The sequence below is a fragment of the Pipistrellus kuhlii genome, unplaced genomic scaffold (assembly GCF_014108245.1).
Source record: "Pipistrellus kuhlii isolate mPipKuh1 unplaced genomic scaffold, mPipKuh1.p scaffold_m20_p_45, whole genome shotgun sequence".
NCBI classification, from domain to species: Eukaryota; Metazoa; Chordata; class Mammalia; order Chiroptera; family Vespertilionidae; genus Pipistrellus; species Pipistrellus kuhlii.
Genome location: NW_023425546.1, coordinates 227,733 through 240,510, shown reverse-complemented (window position 1 = coordinate 240,510; position 12,778 = coordinate 227,733). Strand labels below are relative to the sequence as shown.

Here is a 12,778-nt window from a genome sequence, read left to right as displayed (position 1 = left end):
TGAACCTGGGACCTTTCAGTCCCCAAGCCGATGCTCTATCCATTGAGCCAAACCGGTCCCGGCTCAATAAACATTCTTAAAGCAGAGGACAAACGAGGAGGATCTTCAGGCAGTTATTTCAAGTCTCTCCCCGTGGGCCTTCCACATCCGCCCTTCCAGGATGCTCCTCTCGCACTGGGCCGTGCCGGGAAGGCTGCTCTGGGCCGGCTGACGCTGAGCCGGCTGCTCCCCAGAGCTCCGTGGGAACTCCAAGCCGGGATGAGAGTTCACGGTCGCTGGGTGTTCCCAGCCATTAAGCAAGCTGGTGTGCCCACAGTGGTTAGAAGGCTGAGGGACGGCAGTGCGCCCAGAGCTGCAGAGGCAACCTCACCGAGCCGGCGTGGGGCCAGGGCCTGGGCTGCTGGGCCTCCGGGCGCAGAGCGCTCCGCACGGACCGTGGCCCCGCGCCCTGCCCCGGCAGCACGGGGTTTCCTGCCCGATGCCCAACTCAGCACCAGCCAGACAGCGCGTCGGACCCGTGTCCGGGACCTGCTGGGTCCGGGGTCAGGGCCGCCCCGATGGGCCCCAAACAGTGGGCGGTGGGAAGCAGGGGAGTGAAGATTCTAGAAGGGGCAGCTTCCTGTCTCCTCTTGTGTGGGCACGGCCCCGAGTGACACCTGAACAGCACACATCACCTGAGCAGTCGGCAGGCACCCTGGCCGGTGCAGACACCCGTCGCGGACCTTCCTCTGGGCACTGCCTCTCGGACCGCTCCTGTGCTCCAGGACCAGCGCTCCGCCCGGGGCCGCCCACCCCCGCACACTCCGGCCCGGTGCCCTTCCCAGGGAGAGGCTGGAGGGCGGAGGCGGAGGGCCGCGGGGACCGCCATCCTCTCTGCTGCTCCTGGTGGCATCACCGCCCAACAGGAACGAGGACATGGAGACACTCGTTGGGAAACAGTCTCACGTGCACCTGGGAGCTGGAGAAATACTAACAAATGTCACTGAGAAGAATTCAGTCAAACAGAAACAAAATATCTTTATTAGAAATATCACAGCCGTTCATCATACGCTCTCAGCTGATGGTGAACCAGCTCCGCTGGCTCGGCCGCCCTGAGGACCTGGGCCCCCTGCGGCTTGTGCAGCAGCCAGGGACAGGCGTGTCAGCCGCTAACAGCGAGCGTCGGCCCCCAGCAACGCGGACCGGCCAGAGAAGCGGGCTTACAGCAGCGCCGCCCCTGCTTAGTCAGCGGTGACACGCAGAGAACCCGGGCTCCGAGTGGAAACACGCTGAACACGCATGCCCTCACGGCCGCCTCAATGGCTGAGCTCCGGGATGGGAAGGACGGGGCTGGGTTTGGCTCATAGACCCGCCCTCCACCTCCGCACCCGCACCTGGGAATGCCCGCCGTCAGCTCAGTGCCAGGCGGCCGAGCACGGGGAAGTGCACTCGGTGGAACACCCGCCGCCAACAAAAGCTGTGACCACACCACATGGAGAAGGAATCCCCTCGCTGCCACCCTCTCCACAGCAAGGGTTCCAGGGCGGGAAGCGTGCGTGTGCGGTTCCCCAGGACGCTGTCCCGCGGCGAGGCTGGCCAGTGCCGAGAGCAACCACAGGTCAAGGCCACGACACCACCCGGTGCAGAAACCATGCGCTTCTGTCTGTTAAAAGCCCCGCCTGCTCCTATGGTCTTCATATTGCACGTCCTTTTACATAAAAATAGTGCATTGGAAAGAGGGTCTGCAGAATCACCAAGCACTTCTAACCACTGAGCAGTGGCTGGAGGAAGGTGGGAGAAACGTGGCTGTTGGAAACAAAATGACACAGCTTGCTGCCGCCGCCTTGGTTTCTATTTATCGATTTCCCACATTCCCCTGGTGCTCTGAGCTCTCCAAGTAAAAACAGATAAAAAACCCTGTTCTGTGGCCCCCCCCCCCCCCCCCCCCAGGCTGGGACAGCTTCTCCCCAGACCCTGCAGTGTGGCGGCCTGGCTCCCAGCTGCCTGCGGGCCCCTCCCACCCTGCAGGGCCAGACCTGCTCTAACCACTGTGCTGTCCGACAGGGCACAAGCTCCGCTCCACATGTGCCCACCAGCAACAAAGTGGTAGTACAGGAGCTTTGTTTTACTATAAAAATAAGTTGGCACATGGTCTTCCTCTTGTGTGACATTTCCCCTCTTCTTAACCTGAAGGTGAGGGCCCCGCCTGGAGGGGGGAAAGGCCAGTGCCTGAGCCTGTGCTGAATCCCGTGGGAGTCACCACCCCAGGCCTGAGGGTGCTGACGCCGCCCTCCCCGGCCTCAGGCTCTCCTGCACAGAGCCTCCGCCCGCCGGCGCTCTGCCCACAGCGGTGGGGACAGGCAGAGCCGTGCGAGACAAATGTCCGGCAGGAAGCGCCCAGCAAGGCTTTCACTTGCTCATTCCAGGAGGGGCCTCATTCAGACGGCACCTCTGCTTCCCCCAGAAAGCGAGGGCCAGGTGAGCAGGCAGAGCAGCACCAGCCGGAGCCCTCTCCTCCGGCTCGGGGCCTCGGACAACACGCAGGACCACCCCTGATGGGCCGGCCCGGCGCTCCCCGCGCCCAGGAGCCTCCAAAGAGGAACCTGCACAGTGCGGAGGGCGGTGGCCGCCGGTGGCCTGGAGGGAGGGCCGGACTGGCCTCTCCCAGGACGGGCTGGGCCTGAGCCTCCGGCCCGGCTGGGACAGGCCCCCATGAGGACTGACTTAGGCAGGGACGGCGCTGTTGTAACTCAGTGGCTGACAATGACCCCCGTCTAGGGCACCAACACAGCGATGGGCATCTTCGTTAGCAAGTGAAGGGCCTGATGAGCTCCCCCCATTTACCCCGTGTGCCATGCATGTGCCCCCGAGAGCACCAGAGAACCGCCGGGGCTCAGAGTCCTCCCAGGCGAATGGGCTGCCAAGGGGCTCTGCTGCGCTCAGTGACTGGACACAGAGGAGCTGCCTCCCGCCGCTGACCACCCTGCTGCCACGCAAACATGAAGGCCAGCTGATGTATTACACGCTGAACAAGTCTAACGTTGACACGTTTACATTTGCTGTCTGCCCAGTATCCCAAGAAACACACCTGCAGGCGGTTTCACGGCACAATTACCCCAACCCCCCGCAGACTTAGGGGTTTCACACGAGTGTCCTCTGTCTTTCGACTCTGCACGTGGGACGAGTGTGTGAGGCTGAGAATGGGAGCGGAGCAAATGGCAGGACAGATGGATGAGATGAAGTCACTGCAGTTTCCCTTCGGCAAGAGCACAGGCAGCTGTGAGTGAGCGGCTGCCCGGAGAGCCAGGCTCCCACCTGCCCCGCCGCCCGCTGGGAGAGCCAGGCCCACATGGAGGCCCGCAGGGGCAGTGAAGACATGACCTGGGGCTCCTTCCCCTCCTCCCACGTCCTGTTCCACCCTCCCAGCACGCACAGGGCAGCGCTCTCAGACGGCGACCGAGCTCTCGGGGAGCAGCAGCTACCGAGACCACAGCGAACCGCTGCTTGTGTTTTGGTGGGTGTTTTGGAGGGGGTGGGTGGTAGGAAGGGCAAGGCTTTTATAGAGGCCAAAGCCGGGACGCTGGCAGGAAGGGCTGCTGTCCCTGTGGCTGCCAGGGCGGCTCCAGCAGAGGCCACACGGCTGGGCATGCCCCCGGGGGTCTCCTGGGTCTGGAAGGAGGGGGCCCTGGAGAGCAAACTTCCCCGACTCACACCCCAAACGCATCTTGATTCAAGGTGGGTGCACGGTGGAGCCAGCTCTATCTCATTTGTCAGCTGGACCCCGGGCAGAACCTTCCTCTGACACCCAGCGGCCGGGCCGTGGACGTGAGAGCAGGCCTGCGGAGGGACCGGGCTTCCGGGGCCGCGGTGGCGGCCTGCGGGCTTAGGTCTCGAAGTACTTGTAGATCTGGGCGACGTACTGCATGACGCTCTGCCAGTCCGGCCGGTCCGTGTGCAGCATCTCGCTGAGCTCCTAGGGAGGAAGGAAGAGGTCATGGGCGCCACACACTCTCCCCACAAGGCGGCTCGGACCCAGGCCAGGGCCCCGCTGTCAGAACCCCCACCCTGGGAGACGCAGGTGCAGGCAGCACCCAGGCCGTGGGAAGTGTGGTCAGGGGAAATAAAATTCAGAAGACACCTTCCCTTCTAAAAACATGGGCGTGCCCTCCACCTGCGCCCCGGCTAACAGCCTGGCAGTGTTAAAAAGTGTGAAAAGAGGAAGTGACCTCATTCCGTGATCCTGAGGGCCTCCTTCTCTGGGTTCCCTGTGACTGCCACACCTGCTTCCCACTGACTCCCTGCTGCCGAGGGAACTGCTGACCACCTCCCGGGACCCGGCCACCTCCCAGCCCCCGGCCACCTCCCAGCCCAAGGCCACCTCCCAGCCCGGCCACCTCCCAGCCCCCCCCCCCCCCCCCCCCCCCCCCCCCCCCCCCCCCCCCCCCCCCCCCGCCACCCCCCCCCCCGGCCACCTCCCAGCCCGGCCACCTCCCAGCCCCCCCCCCCCCCCCCCCCCCCCCCCCCCCCCCCCCCCCCCCCCCCCCCCCCCCCCCCCCCCCCCCCCCCCCCCCCCCCCCCCGCCACCTCCCAGCCCCCGGCCACCTCCCAGCCCGGCCACCTCCCAGCCCCCCCCCCCCCTCCCAGCCCCCGGCCACCTCCCAGCCCGGCCACCTCCCAGCCCCCAGCCACCTCCCAGGACCCGGCCAGATGGGAGTGGCAAGAAATATTCAAAGTGATTTATAGTAAGAACCTACAACCAAGATTACTCTACCCAGCAAAGTTATCATTTAGAATTGAAAGTCAGATAAAGAGCTTCATAGATAAGAAGCTAAAGGAATTCATCACCACCAAACCAGTATTCTATGAAATGCTGAAAGGTATTCTTTAAGAAGAGGAAGAAGAAAAAAGTAAAAAAAGTTACTGCCAAAACTGGTTTGGCTCAGTGGATAGAGTGCCAGCTGCCTCCTGCACACCCCCCACTGGGGATGTGCCCACAACCAAGGTACATGCCCTGACCGGAATCCAACTGTGACCCTTCAGTGAGCAGGCCAATGCTCCAACCACTGAGCCAAACTGGCCAGACTACTTTCCATTTTTTAAAAAAGTTTCTGTTTTATGTCCTGGGTAATTTACATCTATTTTCCAGTTCTGTAGTTCTCTCTTCTTCCATATCTAATCAGTTTTTCAAGCCAACTGGTATTGCTAATTCCAAATTTTCATTTCTAGAAGTTTTGATTATTTCCCCAAATCTTTTTTTTTATAACATGCTCCTTCCTTATGACTGTATTCCTTTGATCTCTTTAACATGTTTAAACATAGTCTATTGTAGCCTCTTTCTGTCTTATTACCTAAGGTTCTAGTAGATGAACCTCTTGTTTGTTGTATCTGCTGGCAAGCTCAAATAGGTCAATCTCTTGAGTGTTTTTAAAGTTTGTCTTGTTAGCAGATTTCCAGCAGCCACAGTGCTACCAGCCAAGGAGCTTCCCGAAGCAGAGGGAGCCCGGACGAGGGCTTCTTGCAGCACAGGTGCTACGATTTGTGTTCTAACCTCATCCGCTGGTTCCTTTTCTCTCAGGAAGCACCCTCCCCCCCCATTTTTGGCCACAAAAATCTGATGGGAAGATCGCACTTCCTATCGCACCTCCCTGGGGGCAGGTGGAGTTTCACACCCGCTGTCACTAAGAGCGGCACTCGGGGCCTCGGTTCTGTGCAGGGCTCGGTGCTCAAGCTCTGCTCATGGGAGCGCAGCCCTCCCCACCCTGTGTGGGTGTGAAATAACACCCACAGGTACTCACCGTTCCAGGCCCGCTTCCACCGCCCAGCCCCAGCCCCGGCCCCGGCCCCGGCTGTCAGTGTCAGCTGTGCTCATGCCTTTGATTTACTTCATCTCACGCCCTGAGAGGTCGCGGGTTCAATTCCAAGTCAGGGCACAGGCCCAGGTTGCAGGCTCAGTCCCCAGTCAGGCACACACGTATGGGAGGCAACCAATTGATGTTTCCCTTTCTCGCTCCCTTCCTCTTTCTCTAGAAAGCCAATGCAAACATATTTACAAAAGGACTTACTACAAAAACCTAAATCATATGTGGTCTAACCAACTGGATAGCTTTATATTAGAGATCATGAGTAATACATCTTCAACGAATGTATTTCTATGTTCTGTCAGAAACTGTTAGTAGACGACAAAAAGTTCTTTATCTCATAATTAGACTAAAATATAACAAGAATACAAAATAGGATACTTACCAGGCTGGGCTTAATGCCTACACTTTCGGCTGCTTCAAATGCCAACAAGAGATTCCTTTTCTAAGGTGAAAAGACAGAGAGACTGGAATTACCTACTAAAAACATACAGCTTTGGCTAAGACCACCACTGACACTCCCAGATAGAAAACCTAAATGTGACTTAAAAATTTAAGCCAAATATAGAAACAATGGTCTCAGTATAAGAAAAAAAATAAAACTGATTGATTACAAATGCCACAAAAAATGACTTTACTGACTCCTGACTATCAGATACATTTTTATTAATTCTGTTATTCTTTATTTTGTCTAGATATATAGCATATATTTCTGCTGTATGACAGCAGTTGTTTGTTGAATTGTGGTGCTATATAGAAATTATTGAAGCAATGTGTACACACAGTTAAATATAATCAAGTGAGAACACTGTTCTTTCCCCAGTCCTAGAGCTTGGGAGCCATCTCGAATGTCTGTCTCTGGTCCTTTGGTGATACCGCCTTAGCATCCTCCCACACAGTTTCTTGACTTCTAAAATAATACCTTCTCACGCTACCTACCCATTTCCTCCCGGAATAAATGAGGACTCGGTATCACGCACCTCTCTCTTTTCTTCCTTATAGCCTTTTGGCTACTTTTCGTTCTTCTATTATGAATGATGTTCGTGACTTTAAATAATACCCTTATATCTCCATTTCTTATTCCATCAATTATGGACAGCACTTCCTCCACTTTACACAATGAGGATGTTCCTTCATCTTATCCGGTTTTACTTTTTAAATTATTAAAACCGAAAACACTCAGTTCCTTTTTCATAACCACATTTAAGTTTTATCTCCTCTCTTAATAGGATGATTCTGAAAACCAAAAACAATAACCAGCACTGACAAAGCAGTGCACCCCGACTGCACTGACTCCTCTCCAGTTCGTCACGACGCTGTCACCGAGACCTTTCTCACTGAGATCCTCCTCTTTCGGCCATGTCACCATCCCAGGCAGGTCTTCGGTCTGGACTCCTGCAGAGCCTCATGCCCGTTTCGCACAGAGCCGGTGGGGTACACTCGGGTGTCCTTGCAGGGTGTGGGACAGCACCTTTTCCGGAAGCATTCATGTGGGAACGTTTCTGTACCGTCACCCGGGCCAGGAACTAGGTGAAAATGATCTTGCTGGAATTTTAAAGTTACTGCTCCACAGTAATTTCCCCCTAATTTGTTGCTTCTTTGTGAGATCCTTTCTGGTTGTTCTTGATGTTTCTTCATATGGATACATTTAAGAATCACTGGGTCATGCGTCCTCCCTTCCATAATTTATTTGAAAGTCATTGGGATTACATTAAAATTTAATGAAGTTAGTAAATTAAGTGTAATTGGGAGACATGTGTTTCTGTCCATATTCATGTTTAAGTTCCAGTAGAATTTGAAATTTTACCCATTTAGACTTTGTAATGTCCCGAGGCCCCTAATCAAAATCGAACTTCTAAAGCTCTCTCAGCAGACAGCCCTGCCAGGAGGACACCTGGGGTCATCGCTGACTCTCCTCTCACCCTCCCTCAACCACGGTCCTAGGTCCAGTCACTACGACATCTAAGATACATTTAGGGTATCTTCCCACCTCCTGTCTACATTGCTGCACCCAGCTCAGGAGGAAGCCAGACACGGGTGAGACCGGGACTGCAGCAGCCTCCACCTGGCCCCCTGCTCATCCTCATTTCCTGTCGGCAAGCTCCTGGAAACATGAAGAGTGAGTCTCCATTGTTCAGGCTCCTTCCGACTTCCCATGGTGTTTGGAGCAGCTCACAAACTTCTACTCAGCATCCCTGGACACCCTGGGCTCAGCCAGTCTGCGGGCACATTCACAGCCAGGCCCCTCCTCACTGCACTCCAGCTGGGGGCACCCTCACTGCCAGGCCCCTCCTCACTGCACTCCAGCTGGGGGCACCCTCACCGCCAGGCCCCTCCCCACTGCACTCCAGCTGTGGGCACCCTCACAGCCAGGCCCCTCCTCACTGCACTCCAGCTGCGGGCACCCTCACCGCCAGGCCCCTCCTCACTGCACTCCAGCTGGGGGCACCCTCATAGCCAGGCCCCTCCTCACTGCACTCCAGCTGCGGACACCTTCATAGCCAGGCCCCTCCTCACTGCACTCCAGCTGGGGGCACCCTCACCGCCAGGCCCCTCCTCACTGCACTCCAGCTGCGGACACCCTTACAGTCAGGCCCCTCCTCACTGCACTCCAGCTGCGGACACCTTCATAGCCAGGCCCCTCCTCACTGCACTCCAGCTGGGGGCACCCTCACCGCCAGGCCCCTCCTCACTGCACTCCAGCTGTGGACACCTTCATAGCCAGGCCCCTCCTCACTGCACTCCAGCCGCCCCCCCTGCTGCCCAGAGTGCCCCAGGCTTTTTTTGCTCTGCACCCCCTGCCTTGGGATCTCTGCATGGCTGGCTCCTTCAGGTTCCGTCCTCAGCCTAGCACCTCCTCAGACAGACCTGAGCCTCCTTGTCCAGTGTTCCCACAGTCCACACCGCCTGCTTCTCCATCACCCTCCAAGCTCAGTTTCCTGCTTGTTATGTTACTCTCGGCTTCCTCACTTGCTGAGTCTCAGGGGGCCCAGCACACGCGTGCTCTCCCTGTGGTCTTGGTTATTGTGCTTGATGCCCGGCAAGAACCGCGTGCTGAACGGGCACGTGTGGACGCACAGCCTCTTCGGCCGGGCCGCCCGTGGGACGTGCCCCTGTGGGAGGTTTGGTCAGCGTTCGGCAGTTAGAGCCTGCGGGCTGCATCTGGTCTGCTGTCTTTTTTGTAAATAAAGTTTTATTGTAACAGCATGCCCACATGGCCCATGTCCCTCCAGTGGTAGAGTTTAGCTGTGACAGAGACCCTCAGCCCACAACGTCCACCATCTGGCCCTGAACAGGCAAAGTTTGCCAACTCTTGTTACAGGGACAGGACAGGCTCGGCGGCCTCCCTGGCGCTGGCTGACGGAGGCGGCGGGCTCTTTAACGAAGGAGGACGGAGGCTGGGCTGCCTAAGGAGCTCTGTGAGAACCTGAAGTGTGATACAATGGACCGTTTCCCACGCTTGTTTGAGTGAGAAACTCCTCTTGGTGCTGTTTGTTGGTTCTTTGGAAAAGACACACACACCTCACTCTGCCCCCCGCCCCTGCAAAGGTGAGAGTCGTTAGGCAAGGGGGTGACGGGAACTGTCAGCAGCAAGGGAATGGCCTTCACCGCGTTTCCCGGAAGCGCGTCTCGGAGGCCGCATGGGGGGTCCCGCGGCCCACACTCAGCAGCTTGCTGTTTCCCCTCCGCCCGCGTGTGCCCGAGAAGCACGGGCGGCGGCCTCACCTTCTCCTGGCTGCTCAGCTCCTGGTACGGGATGTGGGCCGGCAGGTAGGTGTGCAGGAGCGCGCAGAAGGCCAGGCCATCACTCCAGCTGCTGCTGAAGTTGGTGATGTCGATGTTCTGTGGGGAAAGAGGGACCGTCAAACCGTGTCACAGAACCGGAACCGCCGGGCTTGCTGTGGGCAAGACAAGAAAGGGCGCATCTGCTGGAGGGAGTGCGTCGGCTGTGGTGCCAGGAACAGCAAGCTTCTGCCCAAACCTGCTCCCAGAACAGCCGGGGAAGAGGCTGCGAGCTCCCACACTCGATTTCTGTCTGTCTGGCGGATGGGAGGCCGGCCACCTGGCTAGCTCTGCACGTCCAGTGTTGCCAGGGATGTTGCTGGGATGGCAACCCCGTTAACCATGGCTGGACCAGGACAAGCCCCTCAGGGCCGGCTCGGCCCTCCCCCGCCACACCCTCTCCTGCAGCCAGCGGCTTCCACAGGGCACACGCCAGCCTCAGCCTCCCCGCTGGCACACCCAGCACGATCCTGGGGCTCATGGGCAAGGGGCTCCCTGCGGGACAGGAGAAACCCGAGGCCAGCTCCACATGGCAGTCCTCAGGGGGACCGGTTCTGACAGTCCCCTGGGAGCCGGGGGACTCCACCTCTAAACCCTCACACCTGCCCCCACTGCTTCCTGCTGCCCGACCTGCTGATCCTAACAGGATTTCTCCCCTGCCTCCAAAGCTTGTCCCAACCGAACATCAGGTTCCAAAGCCCACGCCTCTCCCCCTGCAGGCCGAGGGTCTGGCTGCACAAACGCACGGAGGCAGCCTGCGCCAGGCAGGGGCGTCGTCCTGCGCTGAGCACTTCCGCTCCGATCTCATGGGGCTCCTTCCTGCCCGCTCCTGGGGGGGCAGCAGGCTCCTCCTCAGAACTGCAGGAGGCAGGCAGCCACGCAGCCACAGCGAGGAGAGCGGTGACAGCACTTTTCGGAGTGGCCCTGGCTACCTCTCCCCTCAGCTCGAGCCCAGCGCAAACTTGCCGTCCCGAGTCCCCACCGCCCTGGACGGCAACCGGGAATGCTCAGCGTGAGGACGGAATTGTGGGCCAGTGGCTCCGAGGCTGAGTGCTGGCCCACGAACCAGGAGGTCACGGTTCATTCCCAGTCTGGGCACATGTTGGGCTGTGGGCTCAATCCCCAGTGTGGGGCGTGCAGGAGGAGCCGCTCAATGGTTCTCTTTCATCATCGATGCTTCTCTCTCTCCCCCTCTCCCTTCCTTCCTCTCTTTAAAATACACTTTGAGATTTTACAATTTTCAGAGTTTCTGTTACACAAAGCAGAGGAACGGGTGGGGCTACAACCTGCCCCTCCCCTCGGCCTCAGCCCGGAAGCCGGGTGTGGGCTCAGGCCCGAGGGCGCCAAGGACAGGACCTGGGCTGCAGGAAGTGGGTGGCACAGCTCTCCAGGCCGCACCCTTCCTTCCTCCCCGCCACAGTGGTGCGGAGACCATCCCCACACTCGTCCAACTGCGGCGCTGTGGCCGTGGGGGACAGCCCGGCCGTATTCCTGGCGGCACTTGCTTGTGGCTTCTGCTCGTGGCGGAGGCCGAGGTACCTGCATCACCTCCTGAGGAGGGCGGGCGCGGTGTTTCCAACACAGAGGCCGCTCACTTACTTATTCACTTTAAAATGTACATTGCTATTGATTTCAGAGGAAGGGAGAGGGAGAGATAGAAGCATCAATGATGAGAGAGAATCAGTGATTGGCTGCCTCCTGCACACTCCATACTGGCATCAAGTCCACAGCCCGGGATGTGTCCTGACTGGGAAGCAAACCATGACCTCCTGGTTCATAGGCCGACACTCAGCCCCTGGGCCATGCCGGCCGGGTGGAAAGGCCCCATTTTAAACAGAAGTCCCTTAGGCGGTGCTGGTGGAAAGCAGAGACATGGCTGAGTGTCTGTGACATGTCTGTCCCCACCTCTCCTCTGACCTCCAACCTCCGACCTCAGGACCCGCTCACGGAGGGCCCTGCCTGCTGCAGAGGAGGAAGCTGAAGTCTTTGGTGGATGGAGTCAGGATGGAACCCAGTCCTGTCAAACTGCAAAGCACATGTCCTTCATTTTTTCTTTCTCTTCCTCCCGCTTCATCCACACTCCTTTACAATTTACACCAAAAGCCTCTAACGCTCGATAAACATGGAAACACTTTAGACACACACCTCTGGTACCATGCACGCCACAAAACATCTCTCTCCTTTAGTTTTATTGTTGACATTATTCAGATGCCTACCCCTCATTTTCCTTTATCTGCACACCTTTCAGGAGCATTCTGAGAGGCCAAATGGACCCCGAGGAGTACCTAGTACTTTAGTTAACTGCCATTAGAATACAGTTTTGACATGTAAGTGTAATAGTTTGAAATTATTCGCTAGACTATAAAACTGGGTGAGATGAAAGCCAGGGTTGAAAATCAACCAAAATGATGTCCAGCCTCAGGAGCCCACAGCCAGCTCCTGCCCCGGCCCCGCGCCCCCTGCCCCGCGCCCCCGCCCCGCGCCCCCGCCCCGCGCCCCGCAGCAAGGCCGCAGGGCCGTCCACAGGGAGACTGGCTGTCCCTCGAAGAAAGGGACACGGAGAGCCACTCAGCCATGAGCCAGCCCCGGGCCGGGGGAGGCCCCCTACACTCGCCACGTGAGGCCTGCGAACTGCTCTGACGCTGGCAGAGGGAGGGCAGCCATGACTGATGCTACATTCACCCCAGGAACATCATGCCATCAAGAGGAAACTCTCCCCTCCCACCCCTGGGGCAGCGGGAGAAACCTGCATCACTACCAACAATTAAACAAGCAAGCAAACCAACCAACCTCGCTCCCCCTCTCACTCTGAGTGCACACCCCAATTCGAATTTTCTTTCGTAGAGAGACGTGAAAATCTCTAATTCTAGCTGAGCACTAGAGTTTAACGATTCCCAAGTCAACACGGCTGGCTGACAATGCCAATGTGTGAGTCTGCAGCGCCTCAAACACTGGCGGCCCGCAGGGCACGGCGCCCGGTGGGGAGCCTGCAGGGCACCGCGCCCTCCAGGCGCTCGTGGCTGGCGCTGGGGGGACATGCTGTGCTGCTTACCGAGGGCACACGTGGCAACGCCAGGGCTCGCTTTGGTGAATGAGCAGCGAGCTGGCGCAGCAGCGCATTCTGTAAAGCTCAGAGAGAGGAGATGATTCATGCTTCA

At 58.0% G+C, this 12,778-nt stretch overlaps 1 protein-coding gene across 3 annotated transcripts in view; it reads right to left on the bottom strand.

Annotated features, from left to right (window-relative positions):
* Positions 1–1,002: 1,002 nt before the first annotated feature.
* SPECC1 (sperm antigen with calponin homology and coiled-coil domains 1) overlaps positions 1,003–12,778 on the bottom strand; it is a 165,360-nt gene continuing 153,584 nt past the window's right edge. For all 3 annotated transcript variants that reach the window (XM_036412564.2, XM_036412565.2, XM_045572348.1), the window contains 3 exons: positions 9,564–9,680; positions 6,223–6,282; positions 1,003–3,952 (listed from right to left, as the gene is read on the bottom strand). In XM_036412564.2, the coding sequence (XP_036268457.1) occupies positions 3,863–3,952; positions 6,223–6,282; positions 9,564–9,680 (267 nt within the window). In that variant the 3' untranslated portion in view covers positions 1,003–3,862. The remainder of the gene's footprint in view (positions 3,953–6,222; positions 6,283–9,563; positions 9,681–12,778) is intronic.